This window comes from Pterocles gutturalis, unplaced genomic scaffold, assembly GCF_000699245.1.
Source record: "Pterocles gutturalis isolate BGI_N339 unplaced genomic scaffold, ASM69924v1 scaffold25198, whole genome shotgun sequence".
Taxonomy (NCBI): Eukaryota; Metazoa; Chordata; class Aves; order Pterocliformes; family Pteroclidae; genus Pterocles; species Pterocles gutturalis.
This window is the reverse complement of record NW_010121202.1, coordinates 221-22,699: the sequence shown is the minus strand read 5'-3', so window position 1 is coordinate 22,699 and position 22,479 is coordinate 221. Positions and strand designations below refer to the sequence as shown.

General features: G+C 39.4%; 1 protein-coding gene across 1 annotated transcript; it reads right to left on the bottom strand.

The window, feature by feature from the left end:
* Positions 1-2,264: 2,264 nt before the first annotated feature.
* Positions 2,265-21,570, bottom strand: LOC104457904 (calcium/calmodulin-dependent 3',5'-cyclic nucleotide phosphodiesterase 1C-like; the record flags this gene model as incomplete). Its single annotated transcript, XM_010077173.1, has 7 exons — positions 21,455-21,570; positions 20,026-20,146; positions 16,957-17,038; positions 11,826-11,946; positions 10,469-10,644; positions 5,776-6,072; positions 2,265-2,336 (listed from the first exon to the last, which is right to left on the bottom strand). Coding segments are annotated over exons 1-7 (985 nt in total), but the record flags the coding sequence as incomplete, so codon positions are not given.
* Between the last annotated feature and the right edge of the window lie 909 nt (positions 21,571-22,479).

Here is a 22,479-nt window from a genome sequence, read left to right as displayed (position 1 = left end):
ACTTGAAAACAGGCAATTCTTAAATGGTCAAACAGTTCCTCAAAAAGCTGTGTTCTCCTTAAATTAAGCTATGAAGAATCTTGTTGATTCAACTCTGTCTGGGATAATTGTGGAGCCACCATTGTGGCTCTTTCACACCACCATGTCCCTATACCAAAGGCATTCTCAGATAACAACATTCTGTGTCAGCTACGCTGCCACTCGATTGCTGGGGACAACTGTGACAGAAAGAAATGAAGCCTCTGTATTTTACCTTTATAATCAGGGAGCTTTCCACTTGCTGATCGAGAAATGATTGTCAAGAAAAATTAAGAACAAAAGGCAGCTTTACACATTGGCATACGCAATGTATAGAACATGTAGGAACGGCTTTTAACTACTATTAAGCAACAGTATAGCTTAACAAAATAAAAATAAAGTTAAAACCTCGATTTCTAGTAAGTCTGTTATGAGCTCTTCACAGAGTCTGCATATTCTAAAGGCTACATATTGTATTATATTTCATTACATTACATTATATTAACTATGTTACATTAACTGTATTCTATTCTGCTGCACTGCACAGAGGAACGTATTACTGCAACTATGACCAGTCAAAATGCAGGGGTACGATTTGACTCTACGTCCATCACATGGGTGGTAAGGAGATTTGCTCTGGAGTGAGTAATGGACACACCAGGTTGCACAGTATTTGCAAAGCAGGAGTGCCACCCTAGCACTTTCCTCTCTAAGGCACATCATTCACAATTTTTCTCCTGGTTTCGATGAATGAGATCATTAGTTATAACCTGTCTCTACAGCATTTGAATGAAAAACATTCAGCCTACAAATTGTCCTTGCATGGTTACAGTTGCTTATTCAACTGGAATAAACTGGTCCCATGGTATTGGTCTTTTCCCTAAAGGGACCAGCAGAACATTTTCTTACATACAGCACTGCACATATTCATGAGCATCTGAAGATTCGCATGTTATTTGAGTGGTTGTGCTTAATTTCTTCATGACCACAGAAAGAGTTGTGAATGGTACTTGTCCAAGACTGTTTTCCTGACACTCTTAAATCAAGTGTCTAAATAATATGACCTCTTACCAAAATAATTGAATTTTCCTAAACAATTGTTGCTAAGAGACCTCTTTAAAAAAAAGTTATTTATGTGTCTGAAAATAATACATGCTTCTAGATTAAGTTTTCTACATTTTTACTTGAGGTATCACATTTTCTTATTTATCACTTTCCTAGAGAAATAGGAATTTTAAATAATTTCTTAAAAAGAAGCACTAAAAGAAAACATAGTATCTAACCTGCAGTAGTTACTATGAGGTTGTCTTTCTCAACCATCAAACCAAACTACTGTATTATTAACATTTAGGAAGAGCTGTGTTACAGTGGATTTCACTGAGACATACACAAAGAAAATGTTAGCTCTAACATTTGTTTCCATTTATTTTGCTAATTACTACTTTAAAAATCACTTTTGGAGCCACATGGGTTCTGAAACTATCTCTGAGGGGCTGAGGAGTTGGAAAAGAGTAAATAAGCCATAGACCTTACAGTTGGTTTTCCACTTTGCTGAGGCTGCTAAAATGTTTGTGGACCTCTACACTAGACTCAGATTTGTTTGAAATTATTCCCAGACGACCAAGAAATTGTCCCATGGCTTGGGACTGCTTCAGTTCAACAACGTTCACCAACATACCTTTTATATAGCATACTCAGTAGGACCTCTACACTGATGTGCTCACTCCTGATTGCTTCCCACACCTGTGATTTGACAGCACTTGGCAAATTCCCCCTCAGACAACTAAGTCAAGAAAGGTTTGTGTTTTTAGGGGCATAGTATAACATGCAATCATGAAATTCCTCATGCAGGTTTTTTTCTTAGCTCTGTTTTTTGCATCTCCCACGCAGCCTGTCCTAACAGAGCGCAGAATACAGCCCAAAGAAAGTCAGAAGGACAGAACTCATAAATCTGCCTTTCCTGTTAAGCAACTCTAATAATCTAGGATTATTCTTGCAGGCACTGCACAAAAAATGATGGATAAGGCTTACCAACAGAATAACTAAGTGGTGCTAGGCATTATGTGAAAGGGATGATTTTCCCCCAGAATGCCCCAATGGCTTTTGTCGAGTCTAAACACTGTTTCTGTTAAGTTTGCTTCTGGTCACCACACAATTTTTTGGTTTTAGAATAAACTGCAGATGTTTAGGAAACAATAGATTGCACATAAAATCCAATGACAAAATGTAACAAAATGTGTCCTTACCATCTGTTTTCTTTGATTCATCCCCCATGCCAGACTGATCTTTTTTGTCCAACTTGTCTTCCTTTAATTCACCTAGAAAGAAGCAATAAGAATCACTATAAGCATTTTAATGCAGACTGTAGTTTATTATTGTCTGCAACTCAATCAAATTGCAACATCCAAAGGAGATGTTCGTTAGGAGAAAAGGTCTGAATTCACAAGGAACTGGATTAACACATTTTCATAGAATAGAGTGCCAGACAAAATTTATCCAACTCCTACAGAAAATCAAGCTTTACAATCTACTTTTAAATTTATTCTAATTGTTAACGCCTTTTTAAGCGCACAGTCAAACTCATACTCCCTCTGTACGTAGACCATTAAAAATCTGAGCACAACCTTCATTTCAAAACCAGGACTCCGAAACATTTATGCTTTTAAAGGACTAAGACCCTGCAAGACTTCATCACAATTGTCTGTACTAAAGAACCACCTGAGAGACCTCAAAGAGTTGTATATAATTTTGCCTTACTTTCTCTTAGCATTTTCCTTTATCCACAGATTTATTTGGGTTGGTCCTTTGATGACAGTATGAGGGAACAAACAATCATCCTAGCATTGATCACTGGCTTGAAAGTCTGTATGGTAAACCAGGAAAGCAAAACCTTTGGCAGAGCAACGATTGATGCAGAATGAAAATGGCAACTTGAGCTGGGGTGTATTTTATGAAGCCAGGAAGGTTAACCAGAGTCATTCTCATTTTCTGTCCTTTATAAGGCATACAGCAGAGCACAACAGACCTTCGCAGATCATCCCTTCATTGAATGACAATGTCAAATGCAAGATCAAATTAAAAATAACTTATAGGGAGAGTTCTAGCAGAACGGGGCTCTTTCAGCTGCAGTGTCCAAACAGCAGCAAAGAAGGTGTCCTTCCTGGAGATGTCCAGAGAGGCATCAGCAGTCTGCCCAGACGGGAGCAGGCAGTTTGTTATTTCCCCCCAGAGGAGTATCAATGCATTTATGACCCACAGCTCAACTCAAAAAGCTGTAGAAGTCTCACTTCAGAATTTTGTAAATGTAAGTTATGTTACAGGGCTGTATTAAAGTAATGCTTATTCCATTTGTATTAGTATTTGTGTTACTATAATGACTTCACAGCCTCTGGGTCAAGATTATAGGTATTACTTGTTAAAGAGGATCTGATCTGCCTTCAAAACAGTCACGGCCAGTGGATACTTATTTTTGGAACAGTTCAAAAAGAGAGAAAGTCTCCCTTTTTCACATCATGCCCTAACCACTAGAATGTTTGTTATTCTTGGATGACATAGGATTGATCTCTCTCTCTAGTTAAGTTTCATCAATGCATAGAAGAGAAACGGTTTTCAATTCTTTAAATACTTAACAAGATAGAAAAAACATGTCCTGTTCAGTTCTCATGCGGAGACAAAACTTTTCATGTTTTTCTTCCTAAGCTCACTGTGTGGGTGAGAAAAAAAAAATGAAAGCAAGATGATACAGGACAAGCAGCAACCTCCTCAGCTGATCACACTGATAATGACTTGGCTCCTCAAACAGAGAGGTGTGAGCAGCTCCAAGCAGGGTTGAGGTGTCTGCTTGATGCAGGTGGCCTCTAAAAGAAGGATGCTGTCTTCAGGAAATTAAATGAAAATGTATCTAGCAGTGCACAGAAGTCTTCTCGCATTTCCTCCACCATCATACGGCTGATGGGAATAATGAGCTAATAATGTTTTATTTGACCATTGCATGAAGAAATTACTTGAACCTAAGGGAGTGCAGGAAAAGATGATGAACACCCACATCCACACATATTTTATTTCACAGTTTGATCTCTCTGAGAAAGCACACAGGCAGCGAGTGACTGAGAGAGACTTCAAACTCATGTGACAACACAATTTCTGAACTTTCATTGAATATAGCTTATTATGAATAGGGGACTTTTGAATATTGTAATATCTACCCTGCCACACTGCCAGCAGCAGAGCAGAATGATGATCATAACGATCGTTTTGAAAGGGATTACACAGGCAGAGAAATAATAAGGCAAATACTTTACAATGAGATATTAACATATAGGTGTAAAGGAAGCTGTGAGGAAGCCAGAGGTATGAATGTTAAGATTTCATCAGTCTCCAAAGACTCTGCAGTGATGGTACTTCATAAAGGCCTTTTCCCATAAATTAATGAGCAGGATTTCTTTTCCTGAGGAAGACACTAGTTTTCAGATATCTTTATAATTCCTTTCACAGCATTTTTGACACCTGCAGGAGAGAGACATTGCAGAAAAAGGGACTGTCGAAATCACTAGAGCACACTTAACCCTCGTACTGTTAGAAGCATGTAAACCAAAGGATATCAGAAGAAAAATCTGATGCAGTGTAACTGGGATTTCATATGTCCTCAACCTTTTTGCCTCCTTAGGGGGCCCATTCCTATTCACCCGCGTAACACTGTCGGAACAGAAATCCCATACGTAACAGAGCATGACAGCTTGGATCCCCATAGTCCTCCCAATCTAAAAAAACCCCAAAAAACTAATGATGAAGGCTGCTGGCCTTTCCTAGCAATCCCAAGTCAAATACATGAGGATCATATCAGGAATGTTTTAAACAGAATTTCTGCCTCTGCTGTAATCTAGACTCACTGCCTGAGCCTGGGAGTTTCTAAGCCTGTGTGCTCACTCAGGCTTTTTCTAAGAGGATGGCTTCTCAGTCTGAGTTTTTTGCTGGTTTTGGACTGGCTGATACTAGCCAAGTTTGTGACAAGTTACATGTGGCTGTACTGCCATTTTTTGAAAACTGCTTCAGGGTGCAGGAGCTGAGGAGGGAAAAATGGTGAAATGGCCAAGAGACCACTGATCTGTTCTCATGAGTCTATTTTTTTTTCATGTTTAATGCAATTTTCAAACATTTTTCCACCTTCTTGGGTGCAAAATGTGATTCTTATTTTAACTCAGTTCTATAGCAACTTAAAATACTGGAATAAAGCTTCTGACAAAAAGAAATTCTTCAAAAAAAAAAGGCTTGTGATAGCCCTAATAAAAAAACCGAGCAAAGGAAGCATAAATAAAATAACTCTTAAAAACAGAGAGAGGGGGGAAATCCTCTGTCCCAGAACATATTTATATCTGAGACTCAGTTCAAAGGTACTTTTAATTGGCCTTAAAAAGAGTTTATAACCCAGGCTATGAAGCTGTTCATTGAACCAAGAATATTTGTTTCAGCTTTTAAGTGTGTTTGTGACAGGCTGCTTCATTTCCATGAGAAAAGCCATTTTTTTCCTTTCCTCCAAAAGTACCCACACAGGTATGATGAACCCCATCTTTTATGAAGAACACTGCATGGGGGTTAATTTACAGATTCCAATTCCCATACGCAGGTGACTATGCCAATGTCCAAGAAGAGGCTCTGGGCCCAGGACATCCTTTTTCAGGATGCCAGGTCTCCCCATCACTGAGGTGAGATACTGGGTTTAGGGCTGGATTCATGCTTCAGTGGAAGGAGAGAACTCACCATTCTGGACATGCTGTTTCTCTTCTACCACTGCATGATGAGAGTCTGTTTCTTTATCTGTCCTAGGTGCATTTTTCCCTTGAGAGGTTTCATTTTTGTTCCCCCCAGTTTGCCGAGTCCCATTTATATGATTCTTATTGGAATCTGCACTTTTGTTTTTCTCAGAATTTGGTTCTTTGCTGTCTTCTGTCTTTGCTGCTGTGGCATCTTCAGGTGGCTTCTCATCCTTTTCATCCGTTTTCTTTTCATCTGTTCCCTGATGAGCATTTTCCTCTGCTTCTTTCTTAGCTTTTTCTTCTGCATCCTCAGCAAAGAGAGAAGCAAAACCAGGAAAGAAATCACGATTATCAGTCAATTTGACAAGAATGATACAACTCACACATCTAAATCTACTTCAGCTTTTCACATGCAAACAGCTTTTACTTAGACAAATGTAGGAATTGACTTGACAAGGGAAAAAGAGCACAGAAAAATATTTAAGAAAATACTCTGAAAAAAAAAGCCCATGTTGCATTAAATGCATATCATGTGCATGTCTTTTTTTACTATATAAGGTTCACCTTTGAAAGTACAGTTACTCCAAAACTTTAAAAGGCGAACTAAAAAGAGATATTAGCTATGGAAGGCTCTAGGTGTGCCAAGGTTAGTTTCATTTTTGACACACAACAATCAAGTCAAACGACATCCAGTTTATCTCAAACCGTACAATGTAACTCTAAGCACATAAAAAGTCGTGGTTCTTTGGTATCTACCTTTTTTCCTTCTTGTTCCAGTTCGCTTCCAATGCCAGCTTCCTAATCTCTTCCCTTCCACTTACTGTTATCCTTTCTTTATGGATCTGTCCTTTCTTGGCAGACTAATATATTGCTACTAGTATGTGCTGTTCCATCCCCAAAAAATATTACAGTCAATCACAAATATGCAAAGGTATAAATTCAAAAGTGAGTGTCGAACAGCAGTACCATCTCAAAATACTGTCATTCAGAAAAGAAAAAAAAAATTCACAAAGAAGCCAATTTCCCCCTTTCAAGATACTGCTCTTGTTCTTATCCAAACCACCATGGACAGCCAATTGCACTTTAACTGTGATAGGAACCACAAACAGATGTATCTCCTGGTTTCTGAGAGACTGTGTAAGCTGTTGAGCAGACAAACAAATCCTACAGAATACTGAATAAAGTATACCTTGGTCCTACAGAAGCATTTCTGACACCTATAGAGAAGATGTTTGCTCCTTACAGGAGCAGGGTCTTGTCCACTGAGCAAAAATTACAGAAGAGTTTCTAAATCTCTTGTCAAATACTTATGAGTGAATCAGAACCAATTCTGAGAAAAATGTACCGATGGGACACGAGAGAGAAAAGGGGAAAGCTGTCTTTATAAGAAATGCCAATCTCTATTTCCTTGCCAGCAGCTAATTAAAGTTAATTAATTTATAAATAAATAAATTATGGCTCACACAAAAATATAATTCAATTAGATAAGAGCCTCCCTTACTTTATTAATCATTCCTGAAATCTATGGTAGCTTTCATAGATAGCTTAGCTATGGATGTTGATATTTTCCCTGGAGTCTCATGGTATAGAGAAGGATTCCTCTCATTTGGGGATCTGGAAAAAGAATCCTGCATTTTGCACCTGAACCACAGGAGAGATATTCAGCTCAGGAGACTGGGGCTTGCTACAGCACTCTTGGACAAGTGCCTCCTTCCAAAATTAGTATCAGAAAATACTTCATTTAAATGGTGCTTTGCCCATCAGGGTGTATGCTCATTCCATTTTTTAATTTGAAGCTATTTAATGATGATTCTTGAAGCAAAAAGAGATTAGTAATAAACCCACTTACTTTGCCCACACAATCTGAGAAATTTTATGAATACCACCCTCAGGATAAAAACAGCTCATTGATGCTTCCAGGGGCAATACCATTAACAAAGGGAATACGGTACTCTACAAATAATTTAACAATAATAATAGTAATAGCAATAATAATAGTAATAATACTAATAATAGCAATAATAATAATAGACATGTTTCCTTCCCTTCTGATCCCCCATTGCTATTTGTTGTCAATCAACAGTCAAATGCTTTATCTGCCTTTTCTTAATAATTCTTATTTTTATTGGCAGAGCATCTTGATGCATTGCAAGCCACCGGTTTGACGGGGGTCTGCAATTTAAACACATGCTGTGCAGCAGACCCTGCTGCATATAGCTGACAGGCAAGGCAGAGGGAGGGGGGTGCAGAGATTTGCTGCACATCAGGAGCAAGTCAGCAACTGAGCAAAGGTTTTGATGCGAGGGCTCAGAGTCCAAGAGTCTAGTCCTTAGGTCAAAGTTCCTTAATCCCCAGCCCATACAGAGCTATGCTGAGCCATACTTTGGTATAAATCTTTCAGGATAAAAAAAATCTGCATGCCTGCACTGCTGAATGCACCCAGAAACACAGAAGTCAATGAATTCCGATGGACAGAAGCTGAGACTGTTTTCTGAATCTTTGACCCATAAACCGGTCAAGTTATTGGCAATGAAGGTTGGCAAAAAACAAAGTAAATCAACTATTCAGGGCTAAAGGTTGTCAGAAAGGTAAAGATAAAATGACCTACTCAAGGGCTCCCGTGTCTAATAATGCAGACTGGTGAGCTCTCTGCTTTCAAATAATCAACTAACTCCTCCATAGATTATCCTCAGGAGCTGCTAGAAGGATTTTTTTTATGAGGCAATTAAAAATAAAACATTTTCCTCTCCAGCTAAAGTATTAATAAGCAAACATTTATCGTCAGGATGCTCTCTGAAGAATGGATATGAAACGCTGCATCAATACACATTATCAGCAGCAGCATTAGTTAAGCAATGTGTGCACATCCACTCGACTCATAACTTGACATTTACATGTGCACATTTAGAAAAAAGTCTTTATGCAAAGCAGTCACTGCAAGTGGGTACAAAGCACATTTAAAAGTTAAATAGCCAGAATCTATTATGATCTACTCTATATATTTGTTTTAGGTGAAATGTTTTATTTATTTCCCCACAGATCTCACTTGCATATAGGATTTTTATCTAGTAGATCCTTAGTAGACAAGCAAATATGTATGGTATATGTTCAAACGAAATCTTTAAAACTAGTTAATTGTTTAACACTGACCATGTTAAATGCTTTGCTTGTTTGGTCAGCTTGAATTTGTTTGGTCCAGAAAAAACGGTGAAATAGTAAATACTAATAAAAAAAAAAAAAAAGCTAAAAAAAGCCCCTGGCAAGTAAGGTGATTTTGAATTACGTTTTTGTTTTTGTTTTCATTTTCATGGAATGCCTAGAATGGCTTTTCCTGAATGGTAAGTTTTAATCACAAAGGAAAATTTAATTTGAATAATAATGCGTGCCTTCCTGCACCTCTAGACAGACCTTTCAGTTGGAGAGGAACAATCTGCTCTGGCAAATAGGAGAACTATGCCAAATCTTCTATCAGCCCTAAAGCCATGACCACATAATACATTAAAATCAAACTCCTTCAATTTACATGAAATACAACTCCATTAAACAAGGGTTTGAGTAATAAGCATTCAGCTCAGAGAAGAAATTGTATCAAAAACAGTTTCATGAAGAAAAAAAAGTAATCAGTGATACAATCCTCCTTTTTTGGTTCCAAAGCTGGTCTAAATCACCCCAGGGCTCAAGGAGACCTTGGGCAATCACCCAGCCCCTGGAGGCAAGGGGCAGTTATACCAAAATCGCTCTCAACAGATGGCTCTCATTAGTTCCAATAGATGTCCAACAACAGAGATTTGCCAATGTCTAACCTATTATCAGGTTACAGTCACCTGCCAATTTTTTCTCCTCTTAACAGCACCATGTTTTTGAATAAAAAAATAGTTCCCTTATTTTGCAGCTGCAGTCTTCAGAAAACTGTTTTCATCTACAAACCTTCTCAACTATAAACAATAGTTATAATAATTTTCATTGCTGAACTCTGTATTGTCTGCAACTGGTCCATATGTTGCCTGAACTGCAGTGGCCAAAACTGGACACAGCACTGCTGGGGGGACCTTGTTCCTGCTGGAAAGATGGGAAGAATGCCAGGGGGTCTTAGAAGCAAGGTGTCTGCTTTGGTTTTTGTTTTGGCTTCAGGTTTGTTTGGTTGGGTTTATTTTTCAGTAGTACAACAATATTGAACCCTGGTCAATTTGCAACCAACACAGCCCTCATATTCTTCTGAGATATTTGCAGTCCCTCCCAGACTGATGACACCATAAGCATTTGCAGCATAGTTCTCAACTCCTTATTCAAGAAACCAGCTGTGAATTAAGCATATCCTGTCCTTCTCTCCTAAACTATCATCCATACCTCTTTCAGTCTTAATAGTGAACAACAGATAACCAATCTCTAAAAATGCCGTTCCAGCTATTTTTGCGTCCACCCTGAGTTTGACTCATGACTTTAGGGGACCTCCCTTACAATTGTTTATTTTTCCTCCCATTGTCCACATCCTCTTCATTACATACACTTACACCATGTAGGAAGACTATAAGGCACAGAAGAGTCACTTTCTGAGTTCAGTGCAGGTTGTTGACCTTGAAAAGCAGATTCTTTCAAACTAATAGTGCTTACTTGGAGAATAATTTGATTGAAGAAGAGCTTGAAGAAGAAGAGGTCAAAAGAAATTTTATTCTTTCACTAATAAGCCTGGCTGTTACCTTTGGCAGCTTGCGCTTTCCATTTCTCTCGGTTCTGCTGCACCACCTCAGTCCAGGTGGCTTTAAAACATTTGAAGTCCACAGTGAGTATGGAGCAGTTGAGTGAGGCACTTCCTTCGGATCCAGTGCTCTTGACACTTGATCTTTTAACTTCGGAGGGACTAATGCTATTCAGACTGGGACACAAGATCACAAAACACAGAATAAGTCAGTATCCCATACACCCAAATACAGTTAAGGAGAAATAATGACTCTAAGTCTAGATAACTTACGAGACCCAACCAGGAAAAACAAAAACTAAGCTTGAATACCTCATCCTCCCCTTCCTCCTTCCCACCCCAGGGCAATGGATATTAAAGCAAACAGCACAACCTGAGCCAGTCTTAGAAATAAAAGGCAGCTTTTCCCTGCTTATTTTTTGGCATCCATAGTCCCTAAGAAATAGAATCAGGCAAAGTGTTGCCATTACCTTTCTTGTGCATCTTCACTCCCTAAATATTCATTGCAGAGTCAGACAATGCTAGAAATCAAATATGTCAAAGGAAGAACCTCCTAAAATTCACCAATGGGAGCCATTAGGCACAGGACAGGAGGACAACCTTTCTCCAGAGCTTGGTGACCTCAGCTGAGACTGAAATCAGACACTCATTTCAGTTACAGACCCTACAGTTGTTTTTCAAGGATGAATCCTTCATTGCGTGCATTTTAATAAAGACAGCAAGAAAACTGACATAGATATTAGTGCTTGCTCTTTGTGTCACAGCCCAAGAGTAAAGATGTCACCTGGGAGACGGAATCCTGACTTGGTAGTCCTCCTCTAGGGAGCACTAGCCATGTGGCATTTGAATCCCTGTCCATGAAACTACTAGAAGAGTAGTTTCTCTACAACAGCAGAGCAGGTTGAATGAGCCAAGACTCCTTACATTGAAACTCCAGGTGCAATCTGGCGGTACATTTGCATAACCCTAAATACTGTCACTAAAGTGTGCTTATACTTTCCAGCCCTCTTTTATATTTCAATTCCATTTATACAGACATAAAGAAATGAGTGCCTCCCAACAACTCCCACTAAGTTCTCTTTGACAGTAGTGACTAAGAGAGCACTGAAGTTCACGATTGCATGGCTACAACCATTTGTGCTCACTGCCTTTGGAGGCATGGCTCAGGTTAATGTCAGCCTCCCTCTTTGCCCTTCCCTGGGCTGGAGTTTCCCTGCTACAAAGTCATGTCACAGCGTGAGCTGCGGTGTCCACAATGTGAATATGGGGCTTTAAGCCACATGGAAGTCGTAGACTGTGGAGGGGGATCTGGGGGAGTTGTGATGGATGGCAGTATGTGCAGAGTGATGGTTATTCACCTGGAACGCCTGAACCCAGACATGCCAGAGCGGGAAGCTTCATCGATGAGCGGAGTCACAATCTTCTCGGTCATGTCGGTCAGCACAGTAAAAGTGGGTTCCACGATGAAATCAATGAAACCTGAGCAGAAACACAAGCAGAGTCAAGCAGGAAAGAGGAGGATTTACGTGGAGTCGCTGCTTCAGTGATTGCAGACAACTATACTGTGAAAGACAGAGTAAAAAAATTGTACCTTGAAAGAGGGATAGGCAAATACTAGAAAGGGAAAACAGAGTTAGACATTAATCCCTGACCCAAGAGTCTGGATATAGCATGCAATAAAAGGTACCTACTTAAACACTGGAAAGAAACTGCAGTGAATCAGAACATAAACAGATGCATCAGAACTTGTTTTATACGAGGAGTGTGATATTTAAGCCAAATTCCTAGCGGATTTGGATAAAACTTGGTTTCAAAGATGAATTCTCTAAAAGCAAAAAAGTAATAACACTAATAATACTGGCAAGCTTTGCTGGTGTGGAGTTACACACAAACCTCACTTACTGCATATCAGTGGGTTGCTGTGAATTTTCTCTCCTCAGAGCTTGGCCAGCTTGTTCTTTTTGATAATAAAACAGATTTAGATGCTTTCCCCCCATTTCTTAATATAAAAAAAGGAAAAAAATAAAGGGACAAATTTTTTCTACTTCAGCATACAGTTGGCTCTGATCTGAATGCTGGGAAGGGTGGACCAAAGGGCCCTGTGGCCATAAGCTCATGAGATGAAGAAAATCCAAGTTGCAGAGAAAAAATGACAACAGACCGTGGCAATTCTAGGTGATAACAGAACAATAAAAGGAGAAGACATCACATGGGCCAGGCACCTGAATTCACACATGTTTTGATCCACATCTTGAATGCAAAGGAGTTGTGCGTCCTTCTAGTTCCATTTCCCTCCCTGATTTTTGCTAAATTTCTGAAAGGATGGGTGATTAAATGTATTTTCATGCCTAGTTAAATTGAAAATGTTACTTGCAAGTTCTCAGAATTTCATACTGACATTCTGTAAATCTGAAGAAAATATGCTTTCGGTTTTATCTGAACATCTGAATCATGTGCCTCCATAACACTGAGACAGTCTTATCTATTCAAATTTAGGGAAAAAAGAACTCCTTTCCTTCCAGGGAGTTAATCAGAAATGTATGCAGTACAAAGCCACAACAGGAAATTGTGTGCTAGATGACAACCCAGATAATCCCAGAAAACTTCATACAATTTTTTAAAGCACTGGAAATTGTACTGACTGAGAACAGTGTTAAGTTTGCCACAGGAATCCTGAGGATAATGAGAACTTGATTTACATATGGATGTGTGTCTTCCTCTCTATATGTCTCTTCTATTCCCCTTCACTCAAAAAATTTATACCTCTTAATGACCAGAGAAACCCAAGCCATGGTACATTGTCACTTCTGCTTGGCAAGTAATGCAGTGGGGTGGTGGGATCTGCTTCCTGAGATACTCAATGTTTGCACATAAAAACAAGGTCCAGTTGTAAGCATCTAAGAAACAAGATTTTCCTGGGAGAATTCTTGCATCTATCTCATCAACAAAGACATGCAGAGGTGCCACAAGGGACCACAGGTAAATAAACCCACAGACCTAGAAGAACTCTTCTTCGATAAGTGGTATTTTTCCCTCTATTCTCTATAACATGAGTAAGTTATTCAACTATGTTACCTTAAAACGGGGATTATAATAAGGTTGGGAAACATAATCTGCTATCGCAGAAATAAAACTTTGAACTTTATTAATAAATTATGTAACTTATGCCATATTCCCAAGTGCCTCCCCCTCTCCGTGTCCTCTCTTCTTACCTAAAGACACCGTGATTTAAATATGGTGATTTCGTTTGCTAATTAAAAACCCTGAATGTCAAATAATGAACCTGGGTTTTAAAACCCATTAATGCTAATAACCATTTTATCATCCTTTTTGTTCTTCAGTACAATGAAATTGGTAAATATTTCTGTACCCCAGTGACTAAGATGATTTTACCAATTAACACTGCATGCTGAGGGTGGATTCCAGGCACGTGCCTAGCATTCGTTCACTACACCTGAGAACATCACCACAGCAAACACTGGCTAGAGGACAGTTTCGCTAAAGCTCAACACCAAAAAAGGAAAAAAAAAAAAAAAAAAAGAATCATTAGCATGCACTCATCAGCCTTTATACAAGTTTTCTGAAGATGTAATTTTCTTTCTTTCCAGCCAAAGGACAAAAATAAAAGAATGCTGCTACATTTATCAGCTGCAAAAGAGGACAGTGACAACAAAGGCTGCTCTCCAGTCAAACAAGCTTCTTCAGTCTGAGACAGAGAAGCTTTAACTCCTGATATTTGTGTTGGGAAATACAAGTCTTGGCCTGGTTTTCCTTGCAGTTTGTTTGTCTCCCCCATTCTGCTAAGCAGTCTGACTTCTGGACATGAATCTCTTCTGATTTCTGTACTTCACTGTCGTACAGAAATATCTAACACACTCACTCTGTTGAAGAAGAAAAAGGATGATAAATCAGTCATTAGCATTATCATTAATAGGTTTTAAAATCCAGATTCATTATTTGATATTCAGGTTTTTTTTTAATTACCAGTTTAAACTCTGAACAATTTATTCACAAACTGAAACAACAGGAGAGAGAGACATTCTTTCTTTTGAGGAAGTTTCTGCTGTCAGATTGCTTCTTTTCCATGGAAAAAAAGTCTGTAGTGCAAAACCTTCAGTCTGCATTCGTGAAAATCTTTCATTAATAAAAATGCTTGTCCACTGTTGTTGCACTTGCAGTGACCTTAGAGCAGCAAACCAGCAACAACAAACAAGTCGAGCCACCAGAACAGATTTTTAGGCTCTGTCCCTGATAGAACCAAGAGCACAATTTTATTTCACAAAGGACAGAAGTTTTTTATGTGTGAGAACTGATGGCTGCTTGCTGCAGATAATAGCACAATTTAAAATTCTAGAAGAACTTACTTTTGCAAATCAATGTAGTAATTACTACTCCAGCGAACAATCGGTTAAGACTATTAATCAGGTAAATAAATGAACAGGAACGAACTATTTGTCTGAGAATCTAGCCTACAACTCTGAAAGCCTTACCTCAGCAGATAGCCGGAAAGTAAAAGAGGTTTTGATTTGACAAGGAGACATTACAGAAAGTCACTGCCAATACGTGCAATAGACTGAGAAATGGAAATTTTATAAAGTTACAAGGTAAGATTTATAGAGAGTAGCCTATTAATGTCAAGGGATTGCTAAACTGCACAAATCAAACATAATGACGAACAGTATGTGCCTAAACAAGGCTGCCTTTGCATACAAGTGCCTCTTTTATAAGGTAGAATTGTGTTGGTTATGGTAGACACAAGCTGTGTGGTGTGGTGGACACGCTGGAGGGAAGGGATGCCATCCAGAGGGACCTTGACAAGCTTGAGAGGTGGGCCCATGCCAACATTACAAAGTTCAACAAGGCCAAGTGCAAGGTCCTGCACCTGGGTCAGGGCAACCCCAAGCACAAACACAGGCTGGGCAGAGAATGGATAGAGAGCAGCCCTGAGGAGAAGGACTTGGGCGTGTTGATTGATGAGAAGTTCAACATGACCCGGCAACGGGCACTTGCAGCCCAGAAGGCCAACCATATCTTGGGCTGCATCAAAATAAGTGTGACCAGCAGGTTGATTCTCTGATTCTCTTGTGAGACTCCACCTGGAGTACTGTGTTCTGATGTGGGGCCACCAACATAAGATAGACATGGACCTGTTGGAGTGAGTTCAGGGTGGGGTCATGATGTTTATCAGAGGGCTGGAGCACCTCCCGTATGAGGACAGGCTGAGAGAGTTGGGGAGGTTCAGCCTGGAGAAGAGAAGGCTCCAAGTCTCTAAACGTGCTTCCCTCCACACCAGCCAGAGAGAGAGAGTGAGTTTATCTTCTCCCACAGCACAGCAGCAGGTGTAGTACGTCCAGGTGTCCTCAACATAGGTTCTAGCTGAGACTGCAGCACTTTGAGTTTGCTGCTGCTTCCCTCCACCGAGCTGCTGGTAGAATACAAATGTCCTCAGTAGCTGCACTGTGCTCTACACATATTCCCACTCTTCTGGGTTACCACTGCAGAGGAGTAAACACTAAAAGTCTGGCAGTAAGGCCAGGCTTGCATAGCACTTTTTAAGTTCAGATTCTTGGATGAACTGTCTAAACTTCCAAAGCCAGAAAAATCTGGGATGGGGTTCCTCGGAGAATGGTTTGCCTAACAGGAACAATGAAATAATTTTAAACAGAAACAGCTCTTAGTCACAGATATGAATCTGAACTTTCCTAGGTTCAAGGATATCTTTCTCTTGTTCTTTGACAGAAATTCCATACTTCAAATTTTTTGTTTTCCTTTAATACATTCTCCCTCTTTCTGCTTCTGGTCTCAGTTCCCTCATTTTTAGGGTCCATGTTATCTTTCTTGGAATCTGAACTTTCCTAGGTTCAAGGATATCTTTCTCTTGTTCTTTGACAGAAATTCCATACTTCAAATTTTTTGTTTTCCTTTAATACATTCTCCCTCTTTCTGCTTCTGGTCTGTTCCCTCATTTTTAGGGTCCATGTTGTCTTTCTTGTGTTATTCCACTTTGCACCCTATTCTCCAGTCAAAGTTAGATCACATTCTTCTGTATACTTCACTTGCTTCCTAGCTATAAAAATCCACACACAAATCCACCTTTTCTGTTGTCTTTTTTTGCTCCCAGTCTCCTGAAAAGTTTTACTTCACTTAGTCCCTCTTGTTTTCTCACCAAATACCAGGCTTGTTGCCTCATCCTTTTCCTACTTTTCCACTCAATAACTGGAGGAGAGGTAGAGAAAGTGTTGTCAGTGAGTCTGTAAAAAGATCTCTGTTTCTGAACGGGTGAAATCAGCAGAAAAAGGTTTGCCATTTGCTTGGCTTCAGTGAAAAATATTGGTTGGCTTGAAGCACTGGGAACTAAAATGTGGGAGGAATAAATGGAAAAACACAATAGGTTTTGAACAGGTCACTGAAGGGACTGACCATCATATCATATGATATGATACTCGTGTCACAATGATACTCATATCTCAACTTTTTTTGCTGACATACCTATTTGAGACTGAGCAACCATAGTAGACTTGCGATCACACAGTGGAGAGAAGGGAAGCCCTAGTTCTGCTTCTTTGTCACCCTGGAGAAACAAAATTGAGAAGAAATTAGAAAAAGACAAGACACACTGCACTTTGACATTTTAGGTCATGAAAGTAAAAACCTCTCATTTTGCTTTCTTTAATTAAGTTTAGATTTTTTTTTTTAACACAAATTCTGGAGAATTTGAGTCTGTCTGGAAAAGTTGTAGTCCAATTAGAAGATGGTGAAGTAAGCATCTTAACTTGAGTGAATCTTTCCTCAGAGCTTTCCTTGCCTGCCTGGTACTTCTGTGCACCAACTAAAAACCCACTTGAGCACAAGAATGCTTCTCACTGCAGTTCTCCAGAGAACCTGGGAGAACTCAGTTCTCAGAGCAAACCTCCCAAGAGAAAACATTAGTGTCAGGACTGATTTTTCAGGGCTTGCACTTCTTTTCATGTCTTTTTCAGTCTTTCAGATAAGGAATTCACCGGTCATGGCTGGCCAGATGCAGACTACTTTTTTTCTTCTGAACAGAGAGCAGTGTTAGGGAACACTGACATTGTCAACATTTTACATAAGCGCCTAAGTACAAAAGTCCAAACACACTTTCCAGCCCTCATAACTGAACGTCCTTTTCTAACATCGCAAGACGGTGCAGAAGATCAAATGTTATGACCCATGTTTTTCAGGTCTTTCAAGCTGCATATTCTCAAAAAGCCCTTTAACTTGGTTCGGTCACTCTATAACATACTGATTTATGCTGAGAAGACATATAGGATGACATAGTTCCAGTACCCCCCACTAAGCATTCAAATTTAAATAGCCTGTTATCTGTACTACAGAATCAATTCCTTAAATCAGCAGCTCACTTTAACTGTTTTGAACCTCTTGCCAGTATTGCGACTAATGTCAAAAGGAAGCTAAAATAGCCAGCAAACTAATCAGAGAAAAACTTCTGTAGGCATAAAAAGAGCTGAATTATCTTTCTGTTTGTTAATATAACATACACAAAATGACGGTTAGAGTTTTGGGTGGAACAAGCAATAGTGTTCTTCTACTGCAGAACAATTCTGCTTTATATTAAGAGTCTAAACCAGAAACCAAACACAGAAATAATTTGAATTAACATTCTTTTACTGTGTCTGCTGCATCTCTCAGGAAAAAACATCTCTCAAAGACAGCTCTTACCTAATCATCATTCTTGTCTTACTCCTTACTCCTCCAGTGTAAGGCCACCCCAGTGCCTAATTCTCTTTAGGAAGGAAACCCTAACTGCCTTTCTGAGTGCTCAGAGGGATACCTGACTACTTCTCAGCTGTTTGGGCAGCTCCCTCATGGCTAGCTAAAGTGCATTAGTAAAACAAATTAATTCACACATAATGTTTGCTCTAAGAGATGCTCACCATAGCTGCTGAATGTAAAAAAAATAGTATCATACTCAGAAGCATCATTCACACCTACAGCATGGTTACTTAGTGTAGGAAGACGTGTCACATCACAAAATACTCGGAAACCAGTAGGGCTGGGGACCTGTACTGGTATAGGTTAAGTCAGGCTTTATGTCTTTGCAGAACACATAACAGAAAAGACAGGAGAGGGTCTGCAGGTGGAGAGCATAAGGAAATAAATACCTAACCTCAGGCCAGCCCAGTTTCTTATCACCACAGTCCCCTCTGGCTAGTGGTACTTCTCAGCTTGTGAGAAGAGTACATGTTGTTCTTCTGCTGTCAGGTAGGGATGTATTTATTGAACTAGTACTAAATAACTTCAGTGAACAAGTCTATGCTTCATCGTAAGCTTAAGGGTTTTCCTGAAGAGGGATTTAATACTGCATATGAATTTGGAACTAGAATACAAGTTTTATATAAAGCTTTATCTAGAAGTGGAGGCATCTGTCACTCAAAACTAAGTAGGATTTGTTGGCTGAAATTAAGTTATTCTTATGAAAACATAAAACAATTATTTTGTCTTCATTGCATGTGTAAAACAGATCAAAACTTGGGTTTTTTGTGGTCTCATATCTAGGTAATCTTAATTCCCTCACCAGTCTTATTGGACTCAGTAGTGTAGTAGCTAGAAGAGCATAAAGATGCAGTTTTCCTAAAATATATGTGAAAATCATCCTACTTGCATGTGCCGCCTGTGTGGCAATGCAGAGACAGCTGCAGGTATGATATATCTGCTACAGCTTGGTAAACGCCTTCTTGGTTTGAAAAACAAATTAAAGAATTCATTTCAAAGAAAATTCTTGCAATGTCCTTATTAAGAAGGGACTCCCACAATGCCTTTAAAAACAGATGTAATTTAAAAAAAATTGTTAGAACTTTTTAAAAGTTGTTATATATTTTCCTTTTTTTGCATTCAGATTTACAATAAAACATGAAGTTATTGAACTTTGGAGGTAAAACAAGCACTTCGTTTTCTGTTTAGTTTAGTAATTCATATTGCTGAAAAGTATCCTGAATGCCCCTAGTGTTCTGTTTATTTTTACTTTTTTTTTTTTAAGGCAGCTCTTTAAATGCTTTGAATTAGTCACTTGGGGAGCTTATAGCTATCACACAGGGCTTAATGATTTGTCTAGATTTGTGGGTCTGTCAACAGGTGGTCCACTGTGAGCTATGCAGTAGATCAGTTCACTTCATCTAAAGTAAGGGTAATGCATTTTTCACATCTACCCCAGCAATATAAGTACGGTTCTATAAAGTGCAGCTACCTAAATCTATTTTCTATGGTTCTACATCTAAAGTAGCTCATCACATATTCTAAATTTGGCTAATTTGAAACACATATTAGCTTCCCAAATTTGAATTTCTGCTACACAGATAACATCTATATCTACTGACAGTGTATCAGACACTAACTTCCCAAGAGGCATAACAGTCAGTACTACTGGTACCAGATGAGAAAACTCCTTATCATTTAGGAGGTTCCTGAGAAAATCAGAGAAGGAGGAAAATATCTGTGTTCATATTTTCCTACTTCCCTGCCCAATCCTAAACACTCCCTCTGTGCTGCAGAAATGCAGAGGACCTTCCCTAGTTTTACCTGTCTGAAGAATTCCTCTAGCAGAGACATGGTCCAGCGATGATGGAGATCCCAGGCCTTGGCTGGATGACTGATATCTGCTGTATGCAACAACAGTGATAAGGCTTTCGGCTTGTCAATTCTGAAAACCCAAAGGATCAAACAAATTAATTGTCTGCTCTTACAGTGGAGAATGACAAAAGTCTCACCTAAGCAGGGAAATGAGGTTATTAGAATCTTTGGCCAGGATATTAATGGAATGATTTATGTTTTCATAAAATCAGACAGCTATGAAAGATTGTCTAATTTCTCCAACATACACCATTCCTGTTGTTAACAGAGACATTAAGAAGTGCAAAAAGAAACTTTGGTCAGCCTTGCTGACCTCCTTTCCAGGCTTGCTTGGCTGCATAAGCAGGCTTGAAGAGCTGCTGCGTTCCCCATTTCAGCTAGGCTGCATTTTATGCAGCTCAGAAGTTGGTCCCTGCCATCTCACTGAAGTAAACAGTTAGGATCTGATCTTAGGGGCACTGATGAATCTCCACAGTGATTGATAAATGTTTCACCACTAGAAAACTAGTGTGAGGCCAGAAGGGGATCCTTGCACCTAGTTCCACAGAACAAAAAAGGCTGGCAATTTCTTAAAACCATAACCTGAGAGGTTAGCCCAAGAACCCAGTAAACAAATGTTTTCTTGGGATGGGCAGTCTCATTTATATTTCCAGCTTTTGACTGTCTGAAATAGCTGGAAGAGCTGTAGCTTCTGAGAGCATCGAGTAGCTAGCCACAATCTAGTCTCATGCAGGTATAATTCAGGAAGGCTCTGGACAGACCTGTCTCCAGGGTTAAAAAATGAGCATCACTCAGAGCTTTCTGCACTATAAAAGGAATTTTATGGGGAAGAACTGTGGACAAAAATATTATAGCTCCCAGTGGCATACTGGGAAGAAGAAAAGGCCTTCCCCATACTGCTCCATCTGTTACTTTCCAGTCCTTTCCTCAGCAGATCTCAAGTTGTTTTCATCTGTCCTCTGGTTACAGAGCAGACCCCTTGCAGAGGTGGCAGCTGATGAAGGACAACGAGTAAGATGTGTTCTGCACATCTTATAATCTTGAGTCATACTCAAGCTGCAGAGGTCACTCAGCTGGATCACGTCCTTGATGTTACCCTGATATGTAAAGGGAAATGCCCAGGGAGGCCCACCTCAACAAGGTGACCTTTGCAAGTTTTGGTCCACCAGCACAGAAGAGAGATGTGTGTATAGGGGGGTGCCCGTTTACTCCTAAGTGAATTAATTCAAAATTCAAAAAATTCAACAGCAGAAAAAGAATCGATATGGACATCAAAGAGGATGAGGGCCTCTGGAGAGGTGTTTTTGAAGTCCAACACAATGGCAAAGCACCAGCTGAAACGCAGCCCCTCACTGCACAGTGCTGTGAAGTGACTCACCCTTCTGGCTGCTGCAAAGCGTTCTTCATGGCTTTGATTTGCTGGAAGTGACAGGACATATCGGTGGCCAACACCATCTCAATCACCAGAGCTCTGAATTCCCTTTTGAATGGCATCGCGATGAGAGGAGCAAGGAAAGAAAATCACAAAAACCAGCATCAGACACACTCCATTTTCTTTTGTTGTCTATCTGCAAATTATTGGCAGTACTTCTGCCTTTGTCACTTTTACCATTATCCTTCTTTCAGGGACGCAGAAGAGGAGAAATTATTTTCTACACAAACACAGGAGTGGGAGGGCTGCAAATTAAACCAGGTGGCTAATCCTTGCTGAGAGAAATCCTAGATGATTTTGAAGAGTGCATTAGAATTAGTACTCCTTTTTCAATTAAACACAAACCTCTTAAATTGATTGTTAGAAGGAAGTAAAAAGACTGCTTAAATCCTTGGCATAAATCGGGTGAACTTTTGAACCTGAGTCTCTATCCAATTGACTAAAACTGGTCAATACCTATGTTGAAAGTGTAGCCATATTAATAAAGAAAAAACAGTATGTTAAAAAAAATATCTCCTAGTAAGTATGATGCACAAGACCTTTGAGAACCTGCATTACTTCCCTGATATTATTAATTCAAACTATTCCTGTATGAATTTTTGTTCAGCAAACTTGTTTAGGATCTACTTTAAATTCATTTGAAAATACTACAGATGTCCTAGAGATTTTAAACTACCAGAATAGTCTGATCTTGCATGCAATACAAATTTATTTTCTCTTTCTCTCAGTTCAGGTATCTACAGGTTAACAGAAGAAGAACAGCCCACGGTTAGCATACCCAGGATGTGGAGATTCAGAAATGGGTCAGCTTTCTTTTAAAAATAAAAGTCACCATTCTTCTTTTCATAAAGGTTTCATGAAGGACGTAGTCTATTTTGAGCACACCTCAAGTTCCAGCCCCAGGTGACCAATGTGTAGAGACCCAAGACTGTTGCGCTTACATGTCCCACGGGTGGCACATCTTGAGTCCC